General features: G+C 37.9%; 1 protein-coding gene and 1 long non-coding RNA gene across 2 annotated transcripts; one reads left to right on the forward strand and one right to left on the reverse strand.

The window, feature by feature from the left end:
• Window positions 1–2,916: 2,916 nt before the first annotated feature.
• On the reverse strand, window positions 2,917–4,663 carry LOC126457730 (uncharacterized). The gene is made up of 3 exons (XR_007585515.1): window positions 4,219–4,663; window positions 3,958–4,076; window positions 2,917–3,076 (listed from the first exon to the last, which is right to left on the reverse strand). It is a non-coding gene; the product is annotated as an uncharacterized LOC126457730 (long non-coding RNA).
• Window positions 4,664–4,829: 166 nt separating this feature from the next.
• On the forward strand, window positions 4,830–15,779 carry LOC126457731 (zinc finger matrin-type protein 5). Its single transcript, XM_050094271.1, has 3 exons — window positions 4,830–5,043; window positions 8,281–8,418; window positions 13,563–15,779. The coding sequence occupies exons 1-3, from the start codon at window positions 4,917–4,919 to the stop codon at window positions 13,823–13,825; spliced, it is 528 nt and encodes a 175-aa protein (XP_049950228.1). The 5' UTR covers window positions 4,830–4,916; the 3' UTR covers window positions 13,826–15,779.
• Window positions 15,780–23,660: the final 7,881 nt, after the last annotated feature.

Raw genomic sequence — 23,660 nt, forward strand, 5'->3', positions numbered from 1 at the left:
ACAAGATATTTTTATTCCTTTAGCAGGCCAAGGTTTTTTGCATGGTTTCTTATGATTAGATTTAACTACTTTCTTGGGGAAACAGTTTTCAAAGGAAGAGTAGCAGATAGCTCAAAAAGTAGGTGAGACATTGGTAACAAGTGCATGTAGTGTTGCAAACCTCTTACACATGGAGTTTATTTCTGTTACTGACAGCTTCCAGTTATCGGGTTTGGTGAACAGTTAAAAATAACTTCAGTAAAATGGAAATGACACTCAGGTCTTCTGAAGAAGTAGCATCCACCATAAAATCTAAGTATTCTAGGGGGTATGATAACAGTCTTCAAGTTATTTGTGTTATCATTCTCTTATCAGTGGAACATTTCCAGACTGGCTAAAATATGCTGAAGTTACGCCTCTTTAGAAGAAGTGGGATAAAGAGATACAATCAAACAATTTCACTTTTGCCAGCTTTTTCAAAAATATTTGAAAAAGTTGTGGTCAAGCATCTCCTTAAGCATCTGTCTGTAAATAATATATTGCCCAAGTCACAGTTTGGGTTTGTTAAGGGTTCTGATTCAGAGAAAGCTATTTACACTTACAGTGAGAATGCACAATAAATTAGAAGCTAGTGGCATTTTCTGTGACCTGTCGAAAGCCTTCCACTGTGTGACAAAAGCATTCTCTTAAGTAAATCAGAATATTAAGGTGTCATAGGCAATGCTGTGAAATGGTTTGAGTTTTAACTAATCGTTGTGAAATGCCTGTGCAGTAAGCAGTGTGTCTTCATCTGATTGGGAATCAATTACATGTGTTGTTCCTCAAGGTTCCAGCTTTGGTCTTTTGCTTTTTCTTGTGTACATTAATGATTTCTCGTCCATTACATTGCCAGATGTTAACTTTGTTTTGTTAGCAGATGATACAAACATTGCAATAAGCAGCAAGTCAAGTACAGATTTAGAAATAGCTGCTAATCAGATTTTCACAGACATTAACGAATGGTTTAAAGCTAATTCGTTATCATTAAACTTGGAAAAGAGCCACTATATGTAGTTCAGAAACTTTAAGAGATTTTCTTCCACCATGTGTATAACATATGAAAACATGCAATTCGGAAAGGTTGACAGTGCAAAATTTCTGGGATTACAACTCAACAATAAATTCAGATGGGAAGGGCATACCACAGAATTGCTGAAGTGCCTAAACAAGTCTGTATCTGAAGTGAGAATGATGTCTGATGCAGAAATATATATATTGCTTTTTCTTGTATACATTAATGATTTCTCGTCCATTACATTGCCAGATACATACTTTCATTGTGTTATGTCACATGGGATCAAATTCTGGGGTAAATCATCAAACTGAGCACAAGTTTTAGCATGCAAAAGTGGGTAATAAGAATCTAATCTAGAACGAGATTTTTCACTTTGCAGCAGAGTGTGCACTGATATGAAACTTCCTGGGGGATTAGAAATGTGTGCCAGACCAAGACTCAAACTCTGGACCTTTGCCTTTCGACGGCAAATGTTATACCACCTCAGCTACCCAGGCATGACTCACTGCCCATTCTCAAAGCTTCAATACTGCCAGTGCCTCGTCTCCTACTTTCCAAACTTTATAGCTCTTCTGCGAACCTTGCAGAACTAGCATTCCTGGAAGAAAGGATATGGCAGAGACATGGCTTAGCTACAGCCTGGGGGATGTTTCCAGAATGAAATTTTCACTCTGCAGTGGAGTTTGCGCTGATATGAAACTTCCTGGCAGATTGTAGCACTTGCCAGCAAAAGGCAAAGGTACCGAGTTCTAGTCTCGGTCCGGCACCCACTGTTTCTCCTTTTGTCATTCTTCACGACGCATTTATATTTAAAGATTACTGAATGTATCCAGAATAAACCATATATTCTTTGAACATGTTAAAATATATGACTTATTATGTAGGTATGTAAAATGACAACACCAATTGCATGAAAAATGCTTAAGGATGTTCAATAAATCAAATCCAATCATGGCTGTACTGCGGTTGGGATTGTGTTAAGTAACAGATTGCTATTACTTATCTAAATATGTGGTAATTTCTAACATTAACACAGATTTCACTATCAGTTGTAACTACCTAAGTATCATTCCAAGATTTTTTATCATTAACGTGTTAGAATATTCACTAGAGACACAGAGGACACAAATTCAACAGTTTCAGTGTGCATTAAGCAAGAAAAATACGTGCACAGTAGAAATTCAAATTAGGCCTGCATACACAAAATTTCATGGCGAATCTCGATTTTGCAGGGGTATGAGTACTCATTTCGTATTGCACAGTATGTATGCTGTCATAGGCCGATATTATACTATCAAATGTCTTTGTCAAAGATATGATCAAATATGACAAAGATCTTTGATGTGGTGCTAAAAAAGGGGTACTGTCATCACATTTTTTGGTCATAGTTCACGATGGCCGACAAAAACAACTTGTTACTAATTGCAGCAGTTGCATGTACCACAATTGCACTGTGTGCACATGTGGAAGTGAGGGGGGGGGGGGGGGAATGAAACATACTTGGGTGAAGCCGTGGGTTTTACGACGAGACAATAAAAGCATTCAACAAAACTTGTTATGTGAGCTTGTAGTGGAGGACGTCAAGTCGTACATAAATTACTTAAGAATGGATGAGCATACATTTCAGTATGTGCTCAGTGAAGTGTATCCTCATATCACAAAGCACCATACTCAAGAACTTCTATATCAGCTGAATACAGGCCCACTGTAACACTCCAATTCCTTGAAACAGGAGAGAGTTACTCTAGCTTACAGTACAGCACTTGAATAGCACAGTGCACATTAACGATAATAATACCTGAACTGTGTGCAGCAATTTATAAAGCACTAAAGGACCAATGTCTGAAGGTAAATAAATTTCAATACACTTTATGTGCATTAAGAACTATTTTTATTTTATAAACAAATCAATTACATTTTGAGTCAAGAAACTACAAAATTAATCGGTTGTGCCTTCTCTTTGTGGGAGAGCTCTTAATGCTGGAGCTGTGGCTGTGCCTCACTGCATGTGACAACAGGCTCTTCTTGAGCCTGCATTTCATGCTATAAAACAGAAATGAAAGCCATTAGTTACATACTTCCTTGCACATACACAAATCTTATTTACAGGTACCCACAAGCAGAGAAGAGTGGGAGCAAATTGCAAAGGATTTTGAGGAAAAGTGGAACTGTTATAACACTATAGGAGCAATGGACGCAAAGCATATTCATACTAAATGCGCATAAGCTAGTGAATCTCACTTTTTCATTATAAATCCTTTAACAGCATCATTTTATTTGCCACGATAGATGCTACGTACAAATTTTTGTATGCTGATGTAGGAACTAATGGGCTGGAGTGTTTTCAAAATGCAAACTATGGGAGTGTCTCATTGACCGATCTATTCTGAACATTCCTGAAGGCAGGAAGCTTGGGAACACAAACTTTACAATTCCAATGGTTGGCCCTACTGGCAAATGGTGCTTTTCCTCTCTGAGTTACAACATTATGAAGCCATAGGCCTACCCCTTAAAAAAGGAAGAATTCAATTACAGACTGTCATGGGAAAGAAGATTAGTCAAAAGCAGCTTTGGCATTGTTGCCAGTCGTTTCAAGATTTTTCTTACTACCATTAATCTGCCTCCAGAAAAAGGTACCACAACTACACTGGCTGCCTGCACCCTGTACAACTTGTTAACTGAGAGAAGAAACCACTTTTACGCTCGTCAGTGTCCGCCGTAATAGTTGAATGCACTTCTCTTGAGTCTCAAAGCACTGAAGACCTACCGCGAATGGAACCAATAGCTTGCCAAGTTGCTTCTGGACGTCCAGCACACGGGAGAGCAGTTAGAGAATGCTTTAAAACATTTTACAATGGCGCTGGGAAAGTGCCTTGGCAAGATAATCACATTTAGTTATGTAAAATGTAAACAAATGTACATACCTCAAACATTTCTTCGAACGTTGGTGTACCACGTTCACTGCCACTTTCCGAACTCTCGACATTGCTCCACTTTAGCATGTGGAACCAGTACACTTGCGGAATATAAAGCTTATAAGCATCTGCAATAATAGTAATGAAAATAATGTAAACTACTTCTTGTATGCTTCAAGTAGCTGCAGTGAACAAATTTATGCAAATCATTTGTATGTCATGTAAACTTTAATTGCATAAATAAAAAGAAATAAGTATGTCGATACCTACTTTTGCTTTCTCGTGGGTGCGCGGATGAAATTAATTTTCTTCTTAATGTCTACTGCCGTGCAACCACGCCGTATCTCACGGCTAATTATCTCTGCAATATTTTTATAGCTCTCTCATCTTCTTAATCTATTTTTGTATTCAGGGTGCCTCACGTTGTAAATCGCCTCGTCAGCTTCACACATCTATATTAATTTTGTAGTTGACGGTACACACCAATTGTATTTTTCGGCCATGTTTACACTTTACAGTTTACACTTACAGACATAGACACACTAGTCACTACAGAATGCTAGCGCTCCACGTGGTAATATGTCACATTGCAGTGAACAGAAGACAAGAGACTTTTATGATCTACAGCGAGGCCCTAAATTTGATCAAATTTATTTGACGACAGATGAGGCTTGACGACGTGCCTATTACACCATCAAACTTCTTTGACATAAATATTTGACTTATCAACTTTGACAAAGAAATCCAGCCTAGCTGTCAGATTTCAACGAATATGAAATTTCCAGTCGAACCTTTTCATTGGCTGATGGTAACTTGTTTCTCATTGGTTGACTGGATCTCTCCACTGGCGGTTGTTATCAGTTTACTTTGCGAGTTGTGTACAGTTCAGGACCCGACTTGAGGTGCCGAGGTGGTTATTCGTTTTAGCTGATCAGCAGCGTCATATCGGTTAAACTGGTTTATTTTAGATGGGTAAACGTTATTACTGCGATTATTGTGACAGATCATTTGTTGATGATTATGAAGCGAGGAAAAAACACATATCAGGGTCAATGCACGTGAGATTGAGAAAAGAACATTATGATGCTTTTCGCGGTATGGTATAGTGAATTTATAACTTTATTATCTTACAATACCTGAGCCTTGCTGTTCCTGCAAGTTGATGTAATGTAAAGTTACCAGGAAAACCGTTTTTCACTCATCCTGATAAAATCTTATATGACTACTATTACATAAACCATTTGTGTTTATATTTCGTGAAGTTATATACCCAACTTTTTATGCAAAATTCAAGATTTTGTGACTCTTTTACTCAGTTACAGCTGATGTCAGATTGTTTGAAATAATTCTTAGTGGTAGAATTCTTTCACTCTATAGCGGAATGTGCTTTAGTGACCCAGGAAGTATCAAAACAACGCACATTCCGCAGAAGTGTGAAAGGTCAGCCAGGAAACAACTGTGCCTGATACACACACAGAATTGCAACATTTACATCAATACTCTGCAATCCGAGTCAATTGTGATATTAGATACCGTCCACTGGCTTTGAGCCGTGACGTAAGTGTGTTGTGTTATGTGACGTCATGCGTGCCTGTTGTTTTCGAATGATTGTTTTGCATAGGGCCGCCACAATTGCTAGGCCCAGTACGAAGATGACACAAACGAATATTACAAGCACCCAATTACAGATGTTTGAAGAGCTACTTTAACGAAGCCGGTATACAGACAGACCAAGTAGTATTTGGGAGTTTCCAAGTAAGCACTACGAGAACTGTAGCCTAGGGTTTATTAAGACTTCATCTCTGGTGTACCTCTTCCTTCTGTCACAATTATTGAAGATGTCTAAATAATTTAGTTTTGCTATTACAGTTAAACTTTCACATATGTTCGTAAGAGCATGAAGTTATCCACTCCAATATTGTAGGGAATGCTGACTAAGATTAAAACATGTGTAGCCACAAATGTGAGACTACACACACAGTTTATTTGATAACCCTGATCCCTGTTGACAAAATGTTCATGGATGCTTATTTATAAAATTCCTTTATTATGCTTCTCCAGTAGTCACTGGCTCGGCACAGCATCTTGGTGTTCTCAAAAGGAGTGGCCGAGCGGTTAAAGGCGCTACAGTCCGGAACCGCACGACCGCTACGGTCGCAGGTTCGAATCCTGCCTCGGGCATGGATGTGTGTGATGTCCTTAGGTTAGTTAGGTTTAATTAGTTCTAAGTTCTAGGGGACTTATGACCACAGCAGTTGAGTCCCATAGTGCTCAGAGCCTTTTTTTTTTTTTTGTTCTCAATAGCAAACATGAGTTCTTTGTTTAGGTTGCACTCTGCCACTACTGATTTCTTTGTGTGTCCCAGATGTACACATCAGTTGTATTGTGTTCCTTGCAGTGTATTGAGATAGTGCTGAATTTGCCTGCACATTCATTAGAGGTAAGATATACCTTAAGTATGTGAAGTGTCAGTGGGTACTTCACAGAACCAAGAATATCTTTCATCTTTATTGGTGGTCTGGAGGGAAAATGGTTTTGATGTCACATTTTCCAAGCAGCCGTGCAGTCTTGGTTGAGAGTGGCCACATGAAAGGAAGAAAACCATGTCTCTGTCCTCCTAAACCTTCTATCTGGTTCACTGAATCTTTTCTTTCTTTGAGCACACTTCCAATCTGAGCATTCACTGTATCAATTTTGATGGAAAACCTCCTTCAGGTGTTGTTGTGCAGCTGGGAGACTTTCATTGTATAGCTGACACACACCATATGGACCAGAGTTGTTAGTACTATATATTTCAGCACTAGATGTTAGCAGCTTGTTGCATGTGGGTACAGGTCTGTGTGGGCCTTCTTCCTATAAGCTGCATGTGTACCACCAGCTTTCTTTCTTCATATGATAGCCAAGAAAGGAAGATATTCATTCTGATCTAGTTGTGTTGTGAATGTATTATTTTGTTGAATGCTTTTTAAGTGACTCAGAAACTTGGACAGTGGCTGCCATTCTCACATGCTGCAAATGTATTAACATAACAAAAGCATTGCTTGCATTTTGGGTGTCTGTTTGGAGTGCCAACTTTTCAGAGAATTCTGTGTAGAGTGTATCTACCTTCCTTGGATATCTTAATCGGGAAGAAGGTAGAGGTATCCTAGGTTATACAGTTTATATAAGGTACTTTCAAACAGATCTATACTTGCATGCAACGAGCTGTTACCATCCATTGGAGAGGCATACATTCCTAACCAGTTTTGCTATTGGGTACGAGTCAGCTGTAACACTAAGACAGTGTTCTGACGAAATGTGCACATTGTGTACCATATAAGAAGAGTGTTAAAGGAAAGAATAGATGCAGTAAATCAGGAAGGACAGAACGTATTCAGTTTTCTTCCCTATATGGAGCCATTTTCAGGCTGCTGGGAAAACGTTACATCAAAATAGTCTTTCAGGCATCACCAAAGATGAAGGACCTACTGCAACTTCATTTGCAGGGATATGTAGCATTCCATTTGAATGTGTCTTCCCATACATCAGGCAACTACAGTGCTGTATATCAGTAACATTGTGATGTATACAGAGAGAAATCAGCACTGGCAGAGAACAGCCAAAATGTAAAACATATACTCAGTTTTAATGATAAGTTGCTGCACCTAGCCAGCAGCTGTTGAGAAAACAAAATAAAGGAATCTGTAGAAATAGCAAACAACAAAAATCTTGTCAGTAGGGATGAAAGTTATCAACTAAGTTTATAGGTTGGTAACTCGCATTAGGGACTATATGCCAAGTTGTGGCCAGCACTGGACAGCACACTATGCAGATCAACAGTGTTTCAAAATATATTTGAACAGAGCCTGTCTGCCCTATTATACTCAGCTGTCTGCAGCCAGATTGTGGAAACAGCCATCTCCTGTGTATTAATGTGGGTGCATCTGCAGTGTCTCAACACTTTGAAAGACTATGAAGAGTCTGACATATGTCAAAACATCACAGTATCTTAGCATTGCTGTCTGGCTGAAAACTAGCTTTTCATCAGTAGATTCATTATGTTTATTTACTGTACACATATGATTAATACTGTGTTATGGCAGATGCAGTAAATTAAGGCTACGTTTTTGGGAAAAAGAAAAAGAATGTGTTGTCAGTGACAGCATTTGACTAGTTATGAATTTGTTCATTATTGCTTTGAATAGTTGAAATCAATCACATGGTCTTAAATGCCATTTAATATAATCTATCTGTATTACATTGCTTTGATGTACATATATCTTCATCATATAGTGAAATCAAACAATTCATACTGTTTTTATAATATAGAGATAAAAGTTTTTGTAATTATAGATGCAAAGACCATATTGGCAGAAGAATCAGCAAAAGTACCGTGCAAGAGGTATCAGCAGACTCGTGAATGTGTTTTTGGCACCAACTGCAGATTTTCACACTACACTGCAGAAGATTTAATGAATTTAAAAATGAAAGGTAATTGGACGAATTTCTTTAGCAACTTGAATATGACATAAACTTCCTGCTTTACTTGAACAGGAAAGTCTACAGATTTTGTTTCAGATGTAGATGTTACAACCAGTCTATGTATTAAGTAAATGTTTACATATCTGACATCATTCCTTTACATTGTGATCTCTCTTTAAGATATTTTTTTTATGCTGATAGGGAAAAATGTTAGAAAATTTTATTCAAATTTCACACTGCTGCTTTTGAAGAAATTATACAGGGTGTATCATAATTAATGGTGTAAATGCATACTGTTGAAAGTACATGATACTAGAAGCAAAAGCCTCAGTAACATAGTGTCAAAAATGCGTACCTTGAAGAGCTATAAACAATTTTTCACCTTCAATACTGTGAAGCAAATCTCTCCTACAGCAAGCTCTTTGCTTTTCGTATTGGGAAGTGATGATATGGACCAAAACAAGGAAAAAATATCCAGTAAACATGTGTTCTAAAATGCATACCTTAAAAGTTATGAGCACTTCTTCATTAGAAGAGTTGTCCAAAGTACCGCAGATTGAAAAAGTGCTCATAGCTCTTAAGGTATGCATTTTAGAGCACATGTTTACTTGACTTTTTTTCTTGTTTTGGTTCATATTATCCCTTCCCAAAATATGGAATGCAAAGAGCTTATAGTAGAGATTTGATTCACAGTACCAAAGAGGAAAAATTGCTCTTAGCTCATAAGGTATGCATTTTCGACCCTATGTTTACTGTTACTTTTCTGCTTCTAGGATTGCATACTTTCAACTGTATGCGTTTGTGCCATTAATTATGACACATCCTGTATAAAGAAGTACTGTGACAGTCTGCACCTAATAGAAATTTCTTATATTGAGATGTGATGAAAAGGAAACTGAAACAAGATGGTGTATGGGGAAATGGAAGCAGCTACCAATTTGCTTTGGTTTAATGCATAAACTGCTTATTTGTTGTAACTGCCTGTGGTAGTAATCCTTGGCCATCCATGATACCACTGATTATAGATTTCTTGTCACTAATCTTACAACTGTCACCCTACTATCATTTGTTTGTCTGTTCTGGATCAGCCTCTGCATTCATTCATTCACTAATCCATATGTCATAGACTAATAATATGTAAGAATCAGGGCAACATTTTTCAGTTTTTATTGTCCCCCTACATTACTTCTCCTATTTCAATAAAACAAATTTTCATTTTTTTTATTTTATTTAATTGTTTATTCATTCAAGGATCATCTCTCAATAAAATCAGTAGCTCAAAATATAAATACATACTGAATACATAAGCACCCTTTATGAAGAGAGGACAGGTGGTCATGGCCTTGATGAAGAATCCATCCTGGCATTTGCCTGGAATGAATTAGGAAAACCTAAATCAGCAGAGCATATAGAGCAAACTCACCCTCATGAATATGCCAGTGTCTTAACTAACAAGTGCATTGTCACATTCAGTTTTTCTATGTTATAGAATGTTCTTTGATGTACACACAGTTTGCTACACACTTATAACATGAAACCGTTTTGCTCTTCATCACTGCACACACTGAGGACATTTGCTGATAACTTCTGGACCATGAAGATGCTGCTATGCCAATTGCATTTACTCCAGTGTGATTGGAACACTAACCTCAGGCCTGTAAGCACTCAGTTGTGCTCCATGCTCCTGTACTTCCCTCTGGCCGCCTGAAACCTTCAACCAGTATTCCTCTATGAGTAGCGAGATATTGATTTCAGGAAAATGACAAGACATTACCGTCATGCACTTTAAAACTTAACACATGATTTTCTTGTAAAAGCAGTATACTGTAATCATGTATTGAAATGAAAAGGGATTTTGCAGCTGTCCCCCTTCATTATCAACCACTGCTCTTGAGGCCTCTAAGTAATATTGTAGTTTGCGTTACTTATGACGAATGTTGTACCTGCCTTTATGATCTGTTGTTTTTAATAAACTTTCATTTCCTTTGCAAATTTCTTGTAAAATTTTGTTCCTGATAGAAAACAATGTTTTGAGTTTAAGTGGTTGTTTCATTCTGAAGACAGGGCAGAAGTAATTAAGTGGAGACCTTCTCCCTATGTTAGCTGACGTAAAGATGAATGTGGTACATGTTTTAGAGTTTTGTGTGTTGTTTATACTCCACCCAAAACTAATAAGTTGGTAGTCATAGTTTATTGCTGAATGGCTGGCTCATCCATTTTTTCTTGAGCAATTACTAAGCCACATTTATCTGTTGTAATATGTTCACATTGTTTTCTTTGAGCTCTGCCTTTATGTTTAAGCCAATTTTTTGAGAACTGACTTGTGAAAATATGCATGCGTGCACATAAGAAATGTTATACAAATATTTAATTTTTATTTTAGTAATATTTTTAATATGTTTATTCATGTTAACCACAATTATCTCATCATACTTCACCATAGGGGCTAAGGATCTAAATGACAGGAGCACAGACAGTTCCGTTCATTACCATAGTCAACATTTCCATTGTACTGGCCGCTCCTCCACCAGGTTAATCCCACACATCAATCTTGGCAAGCAGTTCTTCCTTCTGTCAGGACTCTTCTATGTATTTCTCTCTTCACATGTTCAGTCTGCTACTTCTTTATTGGATTCTTTGTCTCAACATTTAGTTTATGACGATCTTCTAGCACCACATTTCAGATGTCTTCAGTTTCCTTTTGTGCATTTGTGCCACTGTTCATATTTAATTTCTGTACATGACGGGTGACATCTGTAGTTGAAGTGTTTCTTTTTGCCTGTAAAAGTATTCTCCTTTTGACTTCCTGCTTTTCTATCTTGTTTACATGTAATGTATAAGTAGCAAAATTGTTACTTCATGTAGCATGTCTGTAAAACACTCTGCTCCAGAATTATTCTCCAAACATACTGCTGAAGTAGCTGCTCACAGAAATGAATGCCTCTGTTTGTAATGATATTCTACCGACATTATTTGTGTGTGTATTGTCAATGGTGGTGCCATATATCATTATTATTGTAGAACTCTTTCACTATGGTCTTTTAGATGATACTGATGACAATTTTCCTCTTCCATACATGGCACTATGGCACTTGATAGGCCAGAGTGGTAGAAGCTATACACAGGATCTGCTTACCCCAATACACAGGATCTGCTTACCCCAATACACAGGAACTGCTTACCCCAATACACAGGAACAGCTTATCCCTCTCAAATATTTTGAGGCTTTTTGTCTTCTATAAAAGTAAAATAATCTTGATAATCTTTTCAGTAAAGTTAAAAAAGATTTGGCACAAAAGATAGCATAGAAGCAGTACTTTCCGTTAAGACACAACCTGCAAATGAAATTTGAAAGATGCGTAACTGTACTGGTACACAGTGTATCCTTTGCAGTGTGTACATTACATTAGCCTGTGAAGTCAAAATGTAACATTAAATTTCTGGTTGTTGGAGGAGAACAAAGAGCAGGTCAACAAAATACTCCCCAGCACAGTACTTCGTTAGACAGTTGGAGTGGGACATCTTAATCAGTGTAGAATCTGTGGTACAACTTTGCATTTTTTATACATACAACAGTGTCATTGGCAAAAACTGTGTTACGTGCATGAAACTCTTGTGGTAAACTAGGGATTGATCTTAGAATTTTTGGATTTATTGTCTGACACTCATCTGGTTGAAAAAGTTTGTGTGCAAAACTGCAGTATGTACCAGAGAATTGCATAAGCGAGTGCACACACAATCTTTTATAGCAGTTATGTCATTGAACACATAACTTTAAAATGGAGTATAGTGGCACATCCCAAGAATTTAATAGTGTCCCCCATTGAGCCAAATAGCATGAATGATAACATCCAGTTTACTATTGAACATCTGAACGTTAATGGCATCCAGCTGCTGTTAGATACCTTTTATGCTGAGAGAGAATGCCAACAGTTACGAAACTTTACAGAAAACGTACAACTTCCGACCTGGTAATTCATCATTCTTCAAACCATCCAATACCGTACACAGTGGCAGCATTCATATCAGTGCTGCACAAGCTGCATAATGTCCAATTGTCTGAAGAAGTCTTTGAGTATGAGTTTAGATAATTCAGTTCATAGCCCACTCCAGTGGATGTTGGGCCAATTTTGTCCCCGACTTTAATAGGAGTGTTTTAAAGATCAAGCATGGGAATTATAGTCATTCTGTGGTCTGTGGACTGCTTGGTGGTTCCATTAGCCTTGCGCTCCATATACAGTGTCTCATAATAAGGTTTATCATAGAATACCATATTATGGTAATACCTCCAGAAGAATTGACAAAATATCCCCTCTGATCTTCAGCTACTACACCAAGAAACCAAGGGCAAGTACATGTAATATTTTGGAAGAATTGGAAATTTAATGCTCATGGGAAAAAAAATCCTGACAAAACAATGCACAGGTGGATGTATGCCATAAAAGCCTTTTGGCTAATTTTTGGAGTTCATTGGATCCTAGAAGCATGTTCTTTACGCATTGACAGTAGATGTTGGTACATTCATCCCCTTGTTCGGAGGAGATTAGTTTAGTAACATTATACAGCCAGTTTCCATCCTTCTCATTGGTACACGCGATTCGACCCTGATCTGACTTTGCGCGTATGCTATTTTCCATGCGGTCTCATAACAGCGTCCTGCCAGTTTAGCTGAGTTTGATGCTGCACTACGTCTCTGAACAGTTGAGGGCTTCTTTCTTTCTGTTCCCTACTTAAGTTAGGCTATGTTTATGTGACTTCATTTATTTGGATGTTCTTACAGCACCTATGGTTTTTCAGATTTCTTTTGTTTTTCAGAGTTACTGAGATGTGCCCTTATTCTATAGGTTGGTTTTCGGGCTTTCCATCAAGTTATTTATTTTTATTGCTTTGACAATTTATGGTAGAACTTGGCTATAATTTCTTTTTATGCATACTACAGTGATTTAAATTTAAACATAAGTATACTATGCTTAGTGGTCTTTTATTTTTAAAACTGGTTATTTCAAACAATAAATATGTTATTCACATAATGAACAGATCACCTAATGATGCATTTTAAGAGTTCAAAACTGGTCTTGACACTTCAGTAGGACCAGAAGACTTTTTAATTACGTTACATCATTTTTGTAAAATATTATTGCTTTGTCTTTCAGTTGAAGGAGAAGAAGAGCGACTGGAAAGAGAGAAGTACACAAGACTGGATCTTGATCATGATGATGGTCCAACTTTGACATCTTGGCTACAAAAGAGAAGTAAAATGAAAACCTCCAAGAGCACTGTTGAGGAGCACAAACCTAAAGCAACAGTTCTCTGGGAACTTCCACCTGAACTACAAGAGGTTCCTGATCTTCCTCCATCTCTCCAACCACTAAGAGTGGAAGATTTCACAAATGCAGAATTTGAAACTTGGGGCTGATATGTGTATATTACGGCTGGATGTATTGCATGTTTATTCGTAACCCGTAAAGTTTAAATTCAACAATTTGTTGTTCTAAATTCCATGATGTTGGGACTGTTCTTTCAGCTCATGGGTATCTTATATTTTCCCTGTGCTCTTCTGTGCAGTTGGTTCTGAATTATACGGCTTTCTTAAACTTGTTTCCTATGCAAGTTTTGGTTTCAGTTGGTTCAAAGCAATTAGGTTGATGGCTCACTAAGAAAACCAGAGTTATGACTGGTTGGATGCCACAATTTTACACAAAATGCATGCTGCCTCCTACCCCTCCCCCCACCACCTCCTACACACACACACACACACACACACACACACACACACACACACACACACACACCCTAGGGATGTCAGTCAACCTCCCCCTCCCCTATACTACCACTGTTCTGTGGCGCAAACAAACACCGACAATTCTGCTATTGCAGCCAAAGTTTGGTATCTAGTCATTCAGGCCAATGTGCATGCTAGACAGTCGGTGCACAACCACCTGTAAGCCAGCTGTGCCAAATTTATATGAAAGATCAAGACATGTTGATGTCATTGATACTGATATGGAGAAATTTATGTTAATAATTACGAAGAAGCTTGCTTCGAGGAAGTTGCCAGTAAAAATATGAAAAGATAAATGTGAGAAATAATTATAGTGATGGGCTCTTGGAATGAAAAACAGGAAAATGTTTTTAAGAATGTAGGTATGCAATTCGACAGAAACCAAATAGTACATTGTGTAAATATTTTCACGTATGGGTTTTCTTCTGTTTTACTTCATTGTGTCCAACATGCACTAAAATTTAGTTCCCATAATCCAACATCCCATTCAGGAAGAGGCACCATCAACACAGTAATCCACAAACAAGTTTCTGGGTTGATTATGTCAATCTCTGGGGTGGGAATGAGTTGGGAGGATGTCCATCTCTTGGATGGGAATGAGTTAGGAAGGTGTTTTAATTGGGAAAACTTTAGAAGGGAAAGGGTCAGGTTGAATTTAGGTGTACTGGAAATTAGTGAAGTGTGTTGGCAGAAAGAGCAGAACTTCTGGTGGGGGAATTTTTGGGTTATAAATACAAAGTCAAATAGGAGTAATGCAGTAGTATGTCTAATAGTGTATTAAAAACATTATCGTAGCAAAGATAGATACTGTGTCAACATCCACCACAGTATTACAAGTTTTACTGCTTACTATCGCTGCAGATGATGTTGAAACTGATGCATTGTATGATGATATAAAAGAAATTATTCACATAGTTCAGGAAGGCAAAACTTCAATTTTTATGGGAGACTGAAATTCAATAGAATGAAAAGGAAGGAAAGGGAAGATAATGCGAGCATATGAACTGTGAGAAAGGAATAAAAAGGGAAGCCACCTGTTAGGTAAATTAATCATTGCTAGTAGTTGATTTCAGAATCGTGAAAAAAGATTACATACATGGAAGATACCTTGAGACCTCAAGTACAATTCCGACTGAATGTTAATGGTAAGACAGATTTTGAATCGATATTTCAAAATACAAATAATTCCCAGCGACAGATGAGGAATCTGACCATAATTTATTGGCTCCAAACTGCAAACTAAAACTGAAGAAATTCCGGAAAGGTAGGAAATTAAGGATATAAGAACTAAATAAATCAGTAGTAGTATGACACAGGTTGTAATGAGTTTCAAAGGGTAACTTAGACAATGGTTGACCAAAATGGGGAAAAGGAATACAATAGAAGAAAAATAGGTAGCTTTGAGAGATAAACCGTGAAGGCACAAGAGGTTCAAATTGGCAGAAAGACAAGACTTATTAGAAACCCTTGCGTAACACATAATATATTGAAGTTACTTGAGGAAAGGAGAAAATATAAAATAATGAAGCAGAAATTGCTAGAGGGAAAATCAAAAGTTGTTGAAGCATGTATGACTATGAGGAAAGATAGGTCATCCACAGGAGAGTTAAAGATAACTTGAGAAAAAAGAAAAGCATATGTATGAATATCAAGAGCGGATGTGACAAGGCAGTAGTAATAAAAAAGGGGAAACTGAAAGGAATATGTAGAGGGAATATGCAAGGGAATTAATGAGAAGACAATATTATAGAAATGGAAGATGAAGTGAATAAAGATGAGATGCAAGATATGATTCTACAAGAAGACTTTGATAGAGCACTGAAAGATCGAGGTTGAAACGAGGCCCATGCAGTAGATGACATTCCCTTAGAATTATTGATATATCTGGGGAAGCCAGATATGACACAACTATTCCAAATGGTATGCAGGATAGGTGAGAAAGACTAAATACTCTATGTAGAAAAATTGCTGGAAAAGGCAGGTGCTAAAAGGTGTGAATTTTACCCAACTATCATTTTAACAAGTCATGGCTGGAAAATATTGACATAAATTGTTTAAAGAAGAATGGAAAAACATGCTGAAACTGATCTTGGTGGAGATTGGTTTGGATTATCTAGAAATACAGGAACATGCCGGCAAGGCAATACTGGTTCCAAAAATTGTCTTAAAAATAGGTTTATCTGAGGCAAACCTACATTTATAGCATTTTTTATATTAAAGAAAGCCTTTGATAATGTTGACTGGAGTACGTGCTTTGGAATTCTGAAGGTAGGAGGGATAAAATAGGGAGAGCAAAATACTATTTACTATAATCCATTTATCTTAAGAGTAAACCTGATGTAAACTAACACAGACACAATGATTGGTCAGAAGCCAGAGCACACTTGCACTGGTGCTACGCTCTTGGAAGTAGGTCCTACTTATGTATTAGATATCTTACTACTAAGTTTCATTTAATGAACTTTAAGATATTCAAATGTATTAATAGCCATCAATGTTTTTCTTAATCACGCTTTAGCTACATAGTTTTTATTTAGAAATCATGTAGAGTCACAGCCTCTGCAGCATTGTGCTACGTTTGTGGTGCTGTTAATATGCAGTATGAAAATAGCCAAGGCTACTTTCTGTTCCGTAGTAATGTTAGAAAGTCTGTACTGAAGATATTTGTCTCGAGTGCAGCCCTTTGGAGAAGAGAAATGTGTGTGATAAGCAGTTGAGGCAAGAAGAGAATTTAAGCTTTTTAAATGTGGTGCTACAGAATAACGCTGAAGATCAGATGGGTAGACAAAGTAACTAATGATAACTCAATCAAATTGGGAAGAAAGAAATTTGACGTAATTGGACAAAAGGAAGGATCAGTTGAGAAATTGTCAAGCTGGTAATGGATGGAATTTTAGGGTGGTAAAAACTGTAGAGGGAAATAAGATTGATATACAATAGGCTTGTTCAAATTGATGTTGGTTGCATTAGTTATGTTGATGTGCAGAGCGATGCACAGGTTAGAGGAATGTGGAGAGTTGCATCAAAGCAGTCTTCGGACTGAAGACATCATCATCATCATTTGGATTTAGGCCTTTATATTAGTTATCATTATTGTAGAATGGAGAATAGCCATAGTAGTACTTGAAATACTACACCATCTCCACTTTATGTATAAAAGTGTAAAATGTCATGCCATAAAAATATGTACAGCAAAGTTAATGTTTACTTTCAGAGATCCTGTTCTTATTTGCCTCCATTCCAATATGAAATCAATATACTGTCTAGTTCAGGAATGGTGACACTCACAAACATTTTTTTGTAGAAAGTTGTAAATCAATAATAAAAAAGTTCTGTGTGACTGCTGAAATGTAATTTTAGTAACAAATATACAAAGCATTGCTATGTTATTTATGTTTGAAATTTGTCTGTCTTCAGAAATATCCAGATTACTTATTCAACAGTCTTACAGGCTCTCAAATTATCATCTTTGCCAGCTGAAAAGCAAGATGAAGATCAACATGTAAATTTCACATTACCATGTACTTGAAAGAGAATAATTGCTAAATTATGCATAAATTTGTCAAATTACATCTAAATTGACCTTACATTGGAAAAAATTGTTAGACATTTGTGTAAGTTAATTTAAGAAGTGTAGAATTTAATCTGCAGTGTTCGAAACATTGTCTTCCTCTAAGTTTTACCAAATCACTAAATGTTTGTACTAATTTCAAAAATAATTACTTGCGGTTCAGCTAGTATGTCATTATTGCAGATGCAACACTACAAAAGAAATGGCTTAACATAAGGGCTCATACAGCAGATAAAAATTAAAACTGTTAAGTGTTCTGAGATAACATCCTTTTTGAATAACAGACTGCTGTCATTTCTAAAAATGACCATTCCATCCCATAATACTCATAGAAGGGTGTCACCTATAGAGGGCTATATGCTCATACTTCACAAGAAATTGGAATTTCGCATGACTATAATGTTGTAGGGTAATAAGTACAAAAACAAACTCAAAGGGTGAATTAATTAGCCAACTAACGGGAATACTCCAAATGTTTGTGGAACCTAGGCAGCAACTTAATATACAAATATTGACACATCAAGGTAACCTCATCGTTATCTTCAGTCAGTTGTTTCTAGAGAATGCTCCTGAAACTGAAGAACAACAGTTTGTATTACTGCTGTAGTTTAACTTTATGCTAATTCTCCCAACACACCATCAATCAGGTACTGCACACAGAATATTCATCAACCACCACAATAATGATATGCTGCACACCATTTTCAATCTGTTCTTTCATTCATTAACAAAATAATCATCCAGTACCTTTGAGGAAATTGTTCCCAAATTTAGCAAATTTTGACAGTGCTACTGTTATTTTGATAGATAATTACTGTCTTGAACTTTAACTTGCTTATCACATAATTGATTTTTCTCTACATCTTTGGGACAGCCTTTCCAAATGGGCTTAAGCCATGTACAGTTTTAAATACACTTGCCTGAGATCAATGTCAAGAATATAAACACTGTTTTTGCCCCAAAATGTCATTGAAGGAATCACTGTCATCAAATGTAGCATCACTGTTTGTCAGCGGGTGCAAAGTCCAGCATCATTTAACACTATGGAGACAAGTGATGTAGCTTCTTTGTTGCAAGGATTTACTCTGAAAAGATGAGCAATGTAGGACTGCATCTGCTGTTCCAAGCCTTTGTAAATGTATTCAAATGTTGGTATTATGTCTCTTTCATATTTGGCAGGGAAGGAATATTACTTGCTATGCGGTGTTTAGATTTAGCCACGTGCAGCGCTTCACAGGATTACACATGGAGAAAAGAGCCCCAGTTGTTGTCTGCTACATACTTCATATTTGTATTGAAGATGTCCTTAGGTGGTGATGAGGTAGATGTTTTGTTGAACAGTAGGGGTTCATAGTGTGGTGAACAAATTTCTAGTTTTGAAAGTGGTGATGGTAAATACATTAGTCACATTTTCTCTGTAACTGTACACATTATCTGTTGTACAGCAGAAAGCATAGTTCTATGATTTATGCTATAGATGAAGAAAGGATTTCTGGTGAAGTGTCAGCAAGCCCCCAAGAGGAACCTACTGATAATGGTGCTGTCAGAGGTCCCCCTGTATCAACCTATCAATCTTCCTCTTTCGGCTTGGCAAGGACATACGACTACACTGCTGCCCCACAGCTTGGCAGTGGATAGATGACTACACTAATGCTCCATAGTTTGTAGTTTTTGAAGAATCGCGTGGCATTCAAATTTAAATTGATCAGAAGTCTTCTGTTTTTGATTGTTTCACCTACTTTTTTGACAAATATCTTCTGAAGATGGTAAGAGATAAACTACTATGCTAAAAAAATTATTCACAATCTAATTGCAACAGGGATATTGAAACCACACTCAGTTTACAAGTGGAGTACTATGAAACAAGTGTTTTTGTGTAGTTTTGCATATGTGTCTTGTTACATAACCAAAATTGACGGACTGTTGATCTACGAATTCTGTACTGCAGACCTCCTTTGCAGGAAAGTCTTTACCTAGAAATCATTTTATGTTGGTTCTGTGAATGTTACAGCTCATAGATAATGCGACTTTTATTTCAAAAAATTGAGATTATCATGGTCCTACCCGCAAGGTGAGACCTATCTTTGATATACTCATGACAAAAAGTGAAGGAGCTTACAACCAAGAGAAAATGTCGCTGTGGATGAAGGAATTTGCCCCTTGTTTTTGAAATTTGTATGAAAATAAAGCCCAACAAATACGGCATAACAATGTTACGAAAAGGAAAGTTGCTACTCGCCATTTAGCGGAGATGCTGAGTGGCAGTTAGGCACAACAAACAGCCTTTCACAAATAAACCTTTCGTCCAGTAAGGCCTTCGTCGGCAAGTGCGCCCACACACACACACACACACACACACACACACACACACACACACACACACACACACACACACACACACACACACACACACACACACACACGACAATGTGACAGCCTTTTTGTTGTGCATAACTGTGACTCAGTGTCTCTGCTATATGGCGAGTAGCAACTTCCCTTTTCGTAATATTGTTACATTGTCCTGGATTTCCCACTGTTTGAAATACAGCATAAGATTTTTATGTAATGTGGAAGTGGGTACATTTTGAAATGTTAAATACGAGTATGTTCTGGTAGTCAGGCAAATGCGTATAACAGCATTTTGCATGTAATAAACAGACTGTGTGAAAGTTTCTATGGCCATACTCTATTTATGGCTTGTTTTTACATTATCCCTGATCTACTCAATCTTTTTGGAAAAGTAAAACTAAAGCAGTAATAGGAAAGGCCTAGCTACATATCTAGTAGCCCAGAGGCTGAAAAAATGAGCTTTCATTTTGCAGATAACACCACTTGCCGTACATGAAATGGAAGGGAACTAGGGATGTATTTATTTTCACAACAAAATCTAGAAATAACTGCATGTGATGTCAGTCTCTGAATACAGATGGGAATGATAGAGAAGATGAAACCTGACTGTATTGTGGATTACAATAAGAACTAGGTTGAAACTTACTGGCGGATTAGAACTGTGTGCCGGATCGAGACTCAAACTTGGTTCGGAGTTCAAGTCTTGGTCCAGCACACAGTTTTAAACTGCCAGAAAGTTTCATATCAGTGTACATACTGCTGCAGAGTGATAATCTCATTCTGAAGAGTAAATTGGTGTGGGCCACAGAGACCAGCTAATGGATGACCACTATTTTGATAGGAAGCAAATAAAGAAGTGGAAGAAAGTTTTTCACCTTTTCACAATGGTGGTCATAAGTTTTATGTTTTATATAAAAAAAAACAAGGCCTACTAATAAACATCTTGTTTAATCCATCACTGAAATGGCAGAGGCTTTTGTGAATAAAGGTGGCCTGGTTGAATCAGCTTCCACTGAAAATCACTTGTAAAATAAACTCCGTGGAAGACGTTTTACTGAATTTATTGTCTCCAGAGAAGTCAAGTTTGCATTAGAGGAGATGCAAAGTTTGTGCAGAAAGAAGTAAAACAAGATGTGTCAAAGTGACAAGGAGAGATATCAGTACTGTTGTAAAGAACGTGCTGTAAGACTTTGTTCATCAGAATGCTTCGAATTTTGTCACACTCTAGCTAATATAACTACATACTTTTAAATAAAGAAAACCACATTTTGAGGCAGTTCGCTTTGTAGTGTCAACAAATTCTAATTGTATTTCAATTTTGGAAAGAAAATACGAAAAAAATTGTTGCGAAAACAAGACATTTTCATTTCAGTATAATAAAAACTATTTCTCATTCCTATAACAAAGACTCTATTTCAAATACAATGGAAGTTCTGTGCAGTAAAATCTGCTACACAAAATTCAGAAAACTGTGAAAATGTAAATTACCAGCCAGTTAAACATACACTAGCTGCTCCATCCTCAAAGTGTTAATGTGGCAGTGACGGGATGAAACACACAATATATGTGGGGTGCAAGGTGCAATACAAATCTGTCAGTATTGCTGCAAGGGGTAGTGTAAAGAAAGAAAAGAATTTCATTTATAACTCTAGAAACACATAATGCAATGTATCCAGCATTAAAGAAGAGTATCTGGAGGTAAATAAGACAATGCTTTTAAAGTAGTAACAAGAAATTCTATTATGGGGTTGTGTATACATGGTCACACACAATATTTTCAATTTGTGATGTATTTTTGCAGTTATTGAAACCTTTTGTTGCAGGTGTTTGGTTGCTTTGGATTCATTCATTATTAGGCTTTTATGTTTTACATAGTCTCTTTGATTGTATTATCTGTATGCCATATTAGTCTGCTTGCCTCCATTTAATGTTAATGTGGTGCAAATAATTGCTGCATATCTCTCATTTTCATTTAAGTGGATCTTCATAACAGGCTAAAAACTGTTAATGGTGAAAAGTATAGTTTCAGTGATTTAGCCCACATGACATTTATGTTGGAAATCAATACTTTTACTTCCACTTGAAAATAAACTTTTATAACATTTTCAACTGTCGAACTTGGCCACCCTGCCATATTCGCAGCTGTCTGGCAACGTCTCTGTAATGCTGCCTCTGCCATGCCTCACTGGCAACCCTGTCCAGCATGTGCAGACAGCTGCACATGTAGCATAGGACACAGACCTAACATCCCCCACCTCCCGTACGACTAGCTTGCTTACTCTTCTGCTTGCCACCAGCTTAACGGCCCTGACACATTGATGTCCATTCCCGTATCTACCACCACCACTCTGTCTGCCTGTGCCGTGACCCATTTACTGCCCTTCAGTCCACAAGACCCGTGCTGATGTTTTTGCTCTGTAGATGTCATCTTCACCGGCTGTGACATTACCAACGATTCCATTAAATTTACTGTGGTGATCAGTCAGCTCAGGCCGACATATGTGATGTAGGACCAGTATGAGACATCCCAGTGCCACCTTGGTCAACTCACATCATCAAAAATCCAGTATGTCTGGGTTATCCTTTCCCTTGAGCAATGGGGGCATCTGCACCACATCAAAAGCGTGCCAGAGCCAGACATCGTCTCTTTTTGTGTCTTGTATGATATCTGCCTGGCTCACCTCCCAATCCCAATACAAAAGCTAAGGCATCACATGCCAACCTCTCCCTCACTGACGCCACTTGCCTCACTGACAGGTAGCATGAGATGACACAACTATTGCCGCTGTGTGTCAACCCCACCCCTACCCTCTGCAGTCAGCTGATCATCATGCCACCCTTCCTGCCCTTAGCACACCCCCTCCGCTTGGTGCACAGCGAATGACGACACTGGCTACTCCCCTCACTGCCAGACTGCAGCACAGCACACAGCAGCTGGGAGTACATGATGTGCTGACCTGCCTCAGCACCGACATGACAACGCTGGAGGCAACCATGGCCTGCCTCAGTTCCAGCAGTTCCCATCTGCACAGCACCATCTGCCAGCACAATAACAGCTACTGCTGCTGCAGCTCTAGCCAGACTGTTGACATCTGCTGACCTCTGCTGGTACCACAACTGTTTTCCCCAGATGCTGCGAAATGCAGGGAACCATGCTCTTGGCACCCAAAAGCAAACAGCCACAGGGATTAGGCAAGCTCAGCTCCTCCACAGTCTCCCAACACCTGTTTATCTGCAACGCTTGCGCAGTCACACCGTTCCTGATCAATGCTATCTCTAAGATGTCTATCTTTCTGTGGTGTGTTATATAGAATCCTGGTGCCACTTCAGCCCCCCTCTTGAAGGCAGAGAATAATCCTACTATCCCCACCAGCAGCATACATCTTCATGTCCTTGGCCTCGGCCTTCAACGATACGTCCCCTGGACCTTCACCGTCGCTAATGACACCGACCCCATTATCCGAACAGACTTCATTGGGCACTGCTGCCTGCTTCCTGATGTTGCCGGCTGGTGTCCCATTGACAGCAATGCTCGGAGATCAACGAAGT

Source organism: Schistocerca serialis, chromosome 2 (genome assembly GCF_023864345.2).
Source record: "Schistocerca serialis cubense isolate TAMUIC-IGC-003099 chromosome 2, iqSchSeri2.2, whole genome shotgun sequence".
NCBI lineage: Eukaryota > Metazoa > Arthropoda > Insecta > Orthoptera > Acrididae > Schistocerca > Schistocerca serialis.